The sequence below is a fragment of the Alnus glutinosa genome, chromosome 2 (assembly GCF_958979055.1).
Source record: "Alnus glutinosa chromosome 2, dhAlnGlut1.1, whole genome shotgun sequence".
In the NCBI taxonomy this organism is placed as follows: Eukaryota; Viridiplantae; Streptophyta; class Magnoliopsida; order Fagales; family Betulaceae; genus Alnus; species Alnus glutinosa.
In genome coordinates this window covers 6,426,057-6,436,398 of record NC_084887.1, presented here as the reverse complement: position 1 = coordinate 6,436,398, position 10,342 = coordinate 6,426,057, and the positions used below count along the sequence as shown (strand labels likewise).

At 36.0% G+C, this 10,342-nt stretch overlaps 1 protein-coding gene across 1 annotated transcript; it reads right to left on the bottom strand.

Annotated features, from left to right (window-relative positions):
• Window positions 1-8,050: 8,050 nt before the first annotated feature.
• On the bottom strand, window positions 8,051-9,490 carry LOC133860237 (transcription factor MYB30-like). The gene is made up of 3 exons (XM_062295877.1): window positions 9,358-9,490; window positions 8,777-8,906; window positions 8,051-8,480 (listed from the first exon to the last, which is right to left on the bottom strand). Exons 1-3 carry the CDS (start codon window positions 9,488-9,490, stop codon window positions 8,051-8,053), a joined length of 693 nt encoding a protein of 230 aa, XP_062151861.1.
• Window positions 9,491-10,342: the final 852 nt, after the last annotated feature.

Below are 10,342 nucleotides of genomic sequence, written 5' to 3'. Positions count from 1 at the left end.
ACTACTTCTTTTTACAATGTTATTTTGTTTCATCACTCGTAACTTTTTTTGAAATGGGTAGGGAAAAGAAATTAACTTGGATGGTTTCATTGTGCCTAGCTACAAACACAATAATAATTCATAATGGAACTATTACAGAAAATGTAAAACGTGCATCATTCATTTATGTAAACATATAAACAAACAAATTAGTAGTATGAATTGGTAAAAGAAGATCGAGGTTAGCAAAAAAATTAAAAGTCTGTCATATAAATCTAAAGAGTGTCATTGATATATATAAATGAAATACACTTAACAACATGACAATATCACATTACAATTGTCACAAAAAAACCATCAAACATGCAAATTGCCAATACATCACAACCTTACACAAAATAGCTGTATCAATTCAAATCAAAAAAGTTTTTAAATAATCACCTTACATAAACTGCAATTAAAAAATTAGTCTATACAAACAAACTATAGCTAGCACATCCACAACAATTGCAAAATATCCAACACATAAACCGTTAAATGTCTACAAACATAACTTCTCAACATCTTAGCAACAAAATAAAGTCTTTCACATCAGAAAAAACTACTATCTCTTTGTATGACCTTGCCTCTTAGCACACATGTATGAACAGGTTGGGATAACACAACTTCAGATTAGGATTCCTACAACTTATCAACAACAAAACAAAGTTAAAGTTGGTCAAAGATACATAACACAATATTTTCTTAAGATATACTTACATTTGAAGTTCTAGTAGCCTGTTGTGCTGTGTTATGATCATTTTTTTTTCATTGTTTCCATCTCTTTCAATTTGGGTTTTTAGGTTGAAGACACCTTTTGTGATTATGACCCATTCCTCCACAGTTCCCACAAGTCACCTCATACTCACTACTACTTATCTTATAGCAGTTAATGAGCTCATCTGGTGCCTTTATCCTAGCCTTCCTTGGCGTCCCAGGCTGAAGTCTCACAATAGGAATAGGAGGTAAAATTTCATATGTTCTATTATCACTTGACCACTCATTTGGCACTGGCATGTCATGTACTTGAGGTTCATAAACCTGCATATACTTATCTATCATGTAATAACCATCTAATTATTGCTTAGACCTTTCCTTATGAATATTGTAGCACAAGCATGTGAGCAAGGGATTCTATTTATCTACCATCTCCCACATGTGCATATATATTCACTATTCGCCATGCATTGTACATGTGGTCAACCTCAAACTCCAACTCATTTTGCAATCGACATGTACAGTTCACGGCATCATTCCTAGACCTCTCCAACCTCTTCTGAATGTTGGGACATAGATGTGCTGTCGGATCCCCTCCCTTATCTACCGAAACCTTGTCATTAAGTGCCGTCGAATAGTTTCCAGCATAGTCATTAGTTAGGATCAGCTTGTCCCTAGCATCTTTGTTCAAAGTATCAAATGTCTTAGCTAGGTTTTTTAAGATCATATCACTATTGTTGGTCTATTTAAAAGCATGCCTAGACCAGTTTTGTTGGTTTATACCACTAAGAGGCCAGTAAGCACTAACATCCATCTTCCTTATCACTTTCATATGGAGTTTAAATACCTTTTCATTTATCGTTTGTGCAGTTGCCTACAACTTATCTTTAAAGGCTTTCCCCTTGTATCCATTTCATTTAAAATTTGCATTTGGTGTCGCACACAAAAGCGGTGCTCAGCATATAGTAACAAATGGTCAACTACTTCGCTAACCCTCTATACACATATATTTTTCTATCAATATACTGTAGAAAACAAGAAAAAATACACAAAAAATCTATACTTTATAAATGTGACTAACACAGTACCTTTTGTCTGTCAGACATAATGGCCCAACCAAGTCCTCCTTAAGTTCAAACACAGACATCATCTGCTAGGATACTTATAAACAACTACCATGAGTCCTTAGTCTGACCTCTAGCCACAACAAATGTAATAGGGAATATATCTTCATTTTCATCATTTACTATAGCACACAACAACTATCCCCCGAAATCTCCCTTTCTTCTTTCATACTGCACTCGCCCTAGTCTTATCATTTTGTTTGAAATTGAATGAATAAATTCTATACAACAAAACCATTTCAGTTCCCTTTTAAATGCACATGTATCTGTAAATACCAAGCCTTCTCCACCTTGATGGGTATTTTCATGTCATGAGTATCATGAAACTCGCAATTATTTTTCCTTCAATCTCTTTCATCATCATCATAAAATCTAACCTTATCAACTCCTCAATTTCTAAAGTATACGTGGCACCCACAAGCTTTTCCAACTAGTTATCTGTATAATCCTTATCAAGTGGCATATTAGAGGCATAAAAATCCTCATCTTTATCATCTGTCTCATTAAAGTCACTCAATTTCAATTCTTTTTTTATCAGAGTCAACCATCGTATCCTATCAATCAGACCTTCCCCTTGCTTTACCTACCACCTCTCCTGGTATACTAACCACTACCCATACTACCAGACCTACCACCACTTCTAGTAGTAGCACAAGCCCTTCTTTTTCTACTACCACCATTGTCAGCAATCGCATCACCACTAGACTTACCATCCTCTTCAGCAATAATGGTAGGAGCCCCCTCCCCCCCCTAGCCCTGCCAACATGAGTGGCAAACTTTTGTTTTATACCATCACCACTAGCAGCCCTACAAAACCCAGTTCCAACACCCATATTAGCCTCATGAACAATATTAGAGTCACCAATATCTGTCCCTTCAACAACACTTGCATCAGCAGCCATACCATTAGCCCTACTAGCAGCCATATTAGCAGCCATAAGGGATTCTCCACCCCTGGAACCTTTACCAGCCTTACCATCCCAAGGTGATTTTCGACCCATATGTGCTTTATCAACCCTTCGTGTCTCATCTCTAATTCTCACAGTATCATATGATACACTTGATCCATCATTACCATCATCATGTATCCTTGCTCCATCATTATTCACGACATTCACAACAAGTGGCAAGAAGGCATGTAACACCCCGGTCCCATATTGAAAATAAATGAATAGCTTACATAGAGTGAGTGGTTTATAAAGATACTAATGGGTACTAAGTCCCACATTGTCTAGTTACGAGGTGAAACTGGGTTTTATAAGGAATTCTAAGAAAGCTCCAAATCGACTAGTCTTTTTGGACTGATAGTGCAGATGTGGCTAGTGTTTTTTTTTTTTTTTTTGGGTCTTTACAAATGGTATTAGAGCTGGCCACCTATTAACTCCAGATCATGTGGTACTTGAGCACCACGTGACTTGGTCCTGACGAGGACGTTAGGGTTTTAAGGGGGGAGTTTGTAATACCCCGGTCCCATATTGGGAAGAGATGAATAGCTCACATAAAGTGAGTGGTTTATAAAGATACTCATGGGTGCTAAGTCCCTAATTGTATGGTTACTAGGTGAAATTGGACTTTATAAGGGATTCTAGGAAAGCTCCAAATCAACTAGTCCTTTTGGGGTGATAGCGCAGATGTGGCTAGCATTTTTCTCTAGGCATTTATAAATGGTATCAGAGCCACCTAGTAACGTCAGGTCATGTGGTACTGGAGCACTGCATGACGTGGTCTTGACGAGGACGTCAGGGGTTTAAGGGGGGAGTTTGTAACACCCTAGCCCCATATTGGGAAGAGATAAATAGCTCACATAGAGTAAGTGGTTTATAAAGATACTCATGGGTGGTAAGTCCCACATTGCCTAGTTACTAAGTGAAATTGGGCTTTATAAGGGATTCTAGGAAAGCTCCAAATCGACTAGTCCTTTTGGGATAATAGTGATAAATGTGGCTAGCATTTTTCCCTGAGCCATTACAAGGCATGTGCTTCATCAACCTTATGTTCGACATAGATATGAACATTCTGCCTATTCTCCCCTTCTATGCTATTAAGTAAGTCCACCACTACTGCAGCACCTTTTAATTGTTCTAGTCCTTCCTCCAAATCATCCTTGTCAAATTGATACCAGTATCCCAACTCATTACGATAGCCAAGATCTTTACCCAAGTCTCAATTTTGATCCCATCAAGAAAGAAAGTCCACATACGTAAATGGATCGATTGTGTTGAACTGATCTGGCCACCATGGTGAAAATAATGTGAACCATCATATCTGTAATCACAATTAACCATCAAGTCAATTTCCAAAGTCTCTTATGTCATTCCCTTGATCCCTAACATGCGTAAATGGATTGTGTTGAATTGATCTGGCCACCATGATGAAAATAACGTGAACCATCATATCTGTAATCGCAATTAACCATCAATTCAATTTCCAAGTCTCAATATAATGGAATAACAAAACGAAACCCACAAATCATTCCATCAAACCAAGCCAAAGTAGTCATGTTTTTCTTCTTATAGTGGGGAGTGTTGTGCAAATTATAATACTCGCAAGCGCACGAATCGTTTGCAATATAGTGTGTGCAAGTGCGAGGTCGATCCCACGAGGAATTGTGTTGTGAAAATTAATCTCTATTCAAACTAATCCTATTTTAACCTAGTTCCAAATTTAGGGGTTTTTGATAAAATAAAACATAAACAAAATTAATGAAAATAAAAGGGGTCTAGGGTTTTGGAATCCACACTCACCAAATCACAACCACCTAATTTCATGCTCATCACACATATTTTGAGGTTTTCAAATGCAAATCTTAGGTATGTTCTACTTTTGCTTCAAAAATAGTTTAAATCATTCAATGAATCCATTCTTCCACAAATCACAAAAGATATCTAGTTTCAACTAAATTATCAAATGTATCCATAGAATGAAACATAATGAATATCCTACATACATGAAAACCCAAGCCATCAATTTAATGAAACTATATCAAATCATCACTTGTATCCGGAAATTACAAGAGATATCCAAAAATAATCTCAAAAGCCGAAATAGAACAATAAGAAATCAAGCCCATAAACTCAAATAGTATAAACAAGCATGAAACTCAGTTTCTATTCACTGGTGAGGTTTCATCCTCAGCCCTAGATGAAAGTATTAGCTAGACATGAACAAAGAAAGCATAAATAAACTACAACAATGCATTAAAAACGAATAAACTTACAAAAGATTGAAGTTCTAGGTCAAAATTGACCCAAAAACCCTAAGATACAGTGAAATCGGCCCCTAGGGCACTCCTAAGCGGCCTCCTCCGCGGCTCTCTTCCTAAAAATGAGAAAAGAATGGTATTTATAGAGTTAGTTAGGGTTTCTGAAATTCCAGCTCCGCATAAATTCGATCGATCGATCGATTTTATAATCGATCGATCGACATCGGGAAAATTTCGATCGATCGAACTTGAGATTCGATCTATCGACTTCATAGCAATTCCAAATCTCCAGCTTTTATGCATTTTTACTTGAAAATAACCATTTTTCTCTTTATGTCCTGCAAAAAAGTAAAATCACCAAAACTAAACAAAACATCAGAAAGTAATAAAGCTAAAGGTTTAACTAATGTAAATTAAGGGGTCCAAATATACCCTTTTTGGCACTCATCAGGGAGTTGCATAAAGTATGTACACTCATGAGTTTTTTTTTACACAAGTAATTTTGTTTACGTGTTCAGTTTAATACTATACCGTGAGAATAGATACGTAAGGTTTGCATGAAAGGTTTACAATAAGTTGCATGTGTTGAACTACATGTAGCAAGATTGGAACAAAAGGTGATAAAATACAAACAAAAGCGAAAGCATATGCTCTGCAAGACCACAATAATTCATTGTTTGGTCAAAAGTGAAAACAACTAGGATCGATGTGCACAACTTACTTAATTCCCATAAAGTTAACTCAATTACCCAAAAGACCTACACAAAATCATAATTTCTTATTCCTAACGAGGCCATTTTCAATGCATATGCCACTAGACAAAAATACGTGACCCACATCCACATATACTAATCGCAACAACCCACCCAAACAACATTGAGACTAAAATGAGAGGAAACATTTCAAAAATAATATCACCAATGAAAAATAACAATAGATTGTTGTGGGGAATACAAGAGATTACCTTAAATTTCTACAATTATGACGTCCCACATGGCTTGGGAATGGGGATGTGCTTATATCTATAAACGTACCCTTTTTGACATAACGCGTTTTAAAGCCGCGATAACCATGAACCTATCAGAACTCTGCAGTTAAGTGTGCTTTTGCGATAGTAGTACTAGGATGAGTGACCTCCTAGGAAGTCTGGTTTAAGGGAGCTAAAAACGGACAATATTGTATCGTTGGAGTGGGTCGTTACAACAACGATACACTAAATTTGCAATAGCTTGGACTTTTAGGCTTACTATTCACAACAACCCACAAACGTATCCTAGTTGTGGCTTTGGTTCGAAGACGAAAGAACGTACATGGACAATGGTTAGTAAGGGTTTTAGATAGGTGCAAAATGTCCTTATTGTTTTAAGAGATTTCTATTGGGTTTACTTTACACGTTTGGGGCTGACATGTGAAGCTTAACATGTGGGATTGATTTCATAAAATGGATGCTAGCATGTTAAGTGATGTGTCACTGCTACTTAATAGAAGTCACTTTTTTGGACAGAAAACAAACGCAAAAAATGACCCATTTGAAATCCGCGAAAAAGGTAACGAGTTAAATTTAATTTTTAAAAACTAATGAAGTGATCACAAATGGCGCGTTTATTTGGAACTTATTTTAGATTTACCTTTCTTTTTTCCAACATTAATTAATGAGCGTACAATGTTCAACAAATTTGGTGAGCATCGCATGTAGCAGCTTATCAAATTTTTTGTTAAAGCACCTAGCTAACTGGATATGAATGATTTTTCACCCAAATTTACATTCCGACTAGGTAAAATAATTTTCACCTTGCCAGTTGTGAATGCTTTACAGGACAAACTTTAGGGCTCATTTAATTATGCTTTTCTTTTTTGCCTGCGCGTGGCTAACTAATGTGTGGACATTCATGCGTGTAATTTTATAAAGCAAAAAGAAAAAGGAAGAATTTGAAAAGTAAGTCTACCATTACTAAAACCATTGGTTGAGAAAGTTAGAAGCGATTGTTTGGTCCTCAAGACTCCATCCACCATTGGCTAACTTTAGAAAGCTTCTTCGTAGAAGTTGGACCCCAATTAAGGCTGCCAGTAGTGAGAGAGGCAATTTGCAAGCAAGGCAGTCAAATTTGTTTTCATTCTCTTTCCCACGCTCTTGAAGTCCTAGATCGAGAGTTCTTCTCCTGATCCTCGTGTTGGCTTCTATGCATGGCGTTAAGAGTAAGGCAAGGAAGACAGTCAAAAGTGTCTTTTTTTAATCTTCAGTTTCCAACTAGTTGTCGTCGTTGTCTGACTTTGGAAAGCTTAATTCCAGAAGATGGCCCTCAGTCAAACATGTTTTTGTTTGCTTTCTCACGCTGTTTATGTGTTAGAGAGAGCTCTTCTTCTGGTGTTGGCTTCTTAGGCTTCTAACGTTGATACTCAAAATATGGAAAAATAAATAAATAAAAAGAAGCACCAATGTGATCATGTGATATCATTCAAGTAATTAATACACTGTAAGCTAAATCATTTACATGTTTGCTGTTGTTGTTTTTGTGGGGGTGCAACGGTACTACTCTGTTCACGTGGATAACTCTTAAAATATATTTTACGAAATGCGATTTCAAATGTCATAATAAGGCTTTGGCTTAATTTAATTCCCTTACTACACACTAACTAGTTTTTAGATGAGATGGCAAAGGTCCGATCAAACAAATGGTATTAGATCTAGGGTCATTAGTTCGAGTCGCGGGAGTGTTACATTGAGGGAGAGATTGTTAGGATGCAACAGTACCGCTCTACTCACGTGGACAGTTTTTAAAACATGCTATACAAAGTGCGATTTCAAATGTCATAAAAATGCGATTCAACAGCTTTGCTCAAAAATCTACGTTGTGTATACAAACCATTACATGACATTGGTGTAAGCATGACACGACCATAAAACCTTAGATAATTCAGTCTTAATGACAACACAATTATCATATATAACACACTAGCTTGGTCGATCACCAAATTAGACTGATCTGCATTAATTCTCTTGTAGTTCTTGCATTACCTGGTGGATCAAATCTATGCCGTCGTTGAAGCGGGATGGTGACGTACTAAATCCTCCCTCTGCCAAGGATGCTGGATACGTTGTCTGGATGTAGGTATCTTCCATAAAAAATGGTTCAGTCCAAAAGTTCTCAAACGATTGTTCGAGTGTTTCCAATGTCAAAAGGCAATCTCCTGCGACCCATTCTGCCCCAGATACAGGTTTATTATCAGAGCTCTCTAAGATTTGGTTAGAGGGATCACTGCATATACCATTTTCAGCTTCCCTAATACCGGCAGACTGTTCTTTCAGTTCCTTAGATTTTCTAGAAATTTTCTTTGTACGATTCTTCAGGTGGGTGTGCCAGTGGTTTTTTATTTCATTATCTGTTCTTCCAGGCAATCTTGTCGCGATCATGGACCACCTGTAAAGAAAAATACATTGAAATATGTTGAATGTTTCGAAAGAAAGTGTCTAGTTGAGTTTACATAATTTTGTTAGAAAGACGGCATTCAAACAGCTTGTTTGTGTTTTAAGATAGACTATGTCTTCATGTTTATCGTAATTTCTTCAAAATCATTGACATGAATTGATCTTAGCATATGCTAATAAATGTTGGTTATTAGAGTATGAAACCTAGACAACACCCATTGAAAGAAGGAAAGATTTTGTAAATAAATTATGTTCCCAAATTCATTTTGAAGAAAACAGTTCTCTCACTTATTCCCTAGTTCATCATGCAATTTGGTGATCTTAAGATCTTCTTCCTCAGTGTAGTTTCCCAGTTTTACATTTGGCCTGAGGTAGTTCATCCATCGCAGTCTGCAACTCTTCCCACACCTTGATAGACCTGTAATTCATATATATAACGTAAAAGTCGATTAACATATATGAGCTGTAGTACTGTTATATGTACCACATGATTCCACTTTATTTCTTATTTCTCATCTTTTTGGTTCTTCCAAATAAAGAACATTATTACAGAATATAGAAGACATGCAATTATGATTAATGAAGTTGGATCGCACATAAAAATGACCAAGAAAAGGAAATGAGAAGTAGTGATTTAACATTTATCATAAACATTAAACTAAAAATGCCCGAACAAAATTTTCAAATTAATGTAATTTAAAGGACAAGATAAAGAATTAGCCTTGATTCGCCACAGACGATAGAACCCTAGGGTTTTTTTTTTTTTTCTTTTTTGTTTATCAAAAACAAAACACTAAAAAACGAACGTGTTATATATCATTCAATACAAATGTGCTTCTTGAATTGATTTTATCAGCTCTAGTACGTACCTGCCGATCTGGGAAGTTTCCGCCAGTTGGAATGGCCAAATTTCTGAATATAAGCTCTTAACTTATTATCCTCTTCTGTACTCCATGCACCTTTCTTCAGTCCATTTTTGTCATAGAAGGGAGTTCTCACCATCTCTGATCTCTCTAATCAATCTTTCTGAGGTCAATTAAACCCTAGCTCTAAGTAACACTTATTTGTAAAACAATTTTGAGTGAAATAATATTTTATTATTGATAGCTAGCAAATTTTAGTCTTGAAAATGGAGTCATCATAATACTAAATAATAAAGAAGAAAGCCACCCAAACAGAAGATGCAATGAAAATGACTTCATGGATTTAATAATTGAGAGCTATTCAGTGAATAAGGTATCTTCAGAGTGTTATATGCTTCAGCATAAACTGTCTTCCATTATAAAGAACGTAACAGACTTGATATCCAGAGTCAATATTGCAATAAAAAATAAAATATCCTGCTCCTATTCTTTCTAGCCTTAAAAGTTGGCAAAAATTATAGGAAATGAATTTGGAGATCATCAACTCTGGGAAAATAAAACAATGTTTATTGCTATATATGAATTCTTGCTAATAACAGGCACATACAAAGAAGATGGGAACGGTCAAAATATTGACTTGATATCATGATTTGCTTTACTAATTATGGTCAGATGAGAACATAATTAAATCAACCATAAACATTTTGAAAATTTCTCTTGTTGGATTAATAAGAAAATCATATAAATTCCTTAGACCGCTGTGGGCCTGTGGCACCTGCATGTACGAGGTTTTACCCTTCAAAAGATACGTGTATATATCATAATTTTCCTAGGAAAACATAATCCAGCATTATACACCCATTAGAACGTGTATCGTACGTAGTTGAGTTCCTTTCACACAAAAACTTAATTGATAGAGAAAGTTGGAAGATTATTCGCATATCCAATGCTACGTAAAAAGGTCGATCTTACTAGCTCATATTTGACGACA

What these genes read in the sequence shown, in the direction of transcription:
- LOC133860237 (XM_062295877.1), bottom strand. Translation starts at nt 9,490, where the DNA reads ATGGTGAGAACTCCCTTCTATGACAAAAATGGACTGAAGAAAGGTGCA. An exon ending in GAAACTTCCCAGATCGGCAG is followed by an intron (nt 8,907 to 9,357) that starts GTACGTACTAGA and finishes TATGAATTACAG; the next exon opens with GTCTATCAAGGTGTGGGAAG. An exon ending in CATGATGAACTAGGGAATAA is followed by an intron (nt 8,481 to 8,776) that starts GTGAGAGAACTG and finishes TTTTCTTTACAG; the next exon opens with GTGGTCCATGATCGCGACAA.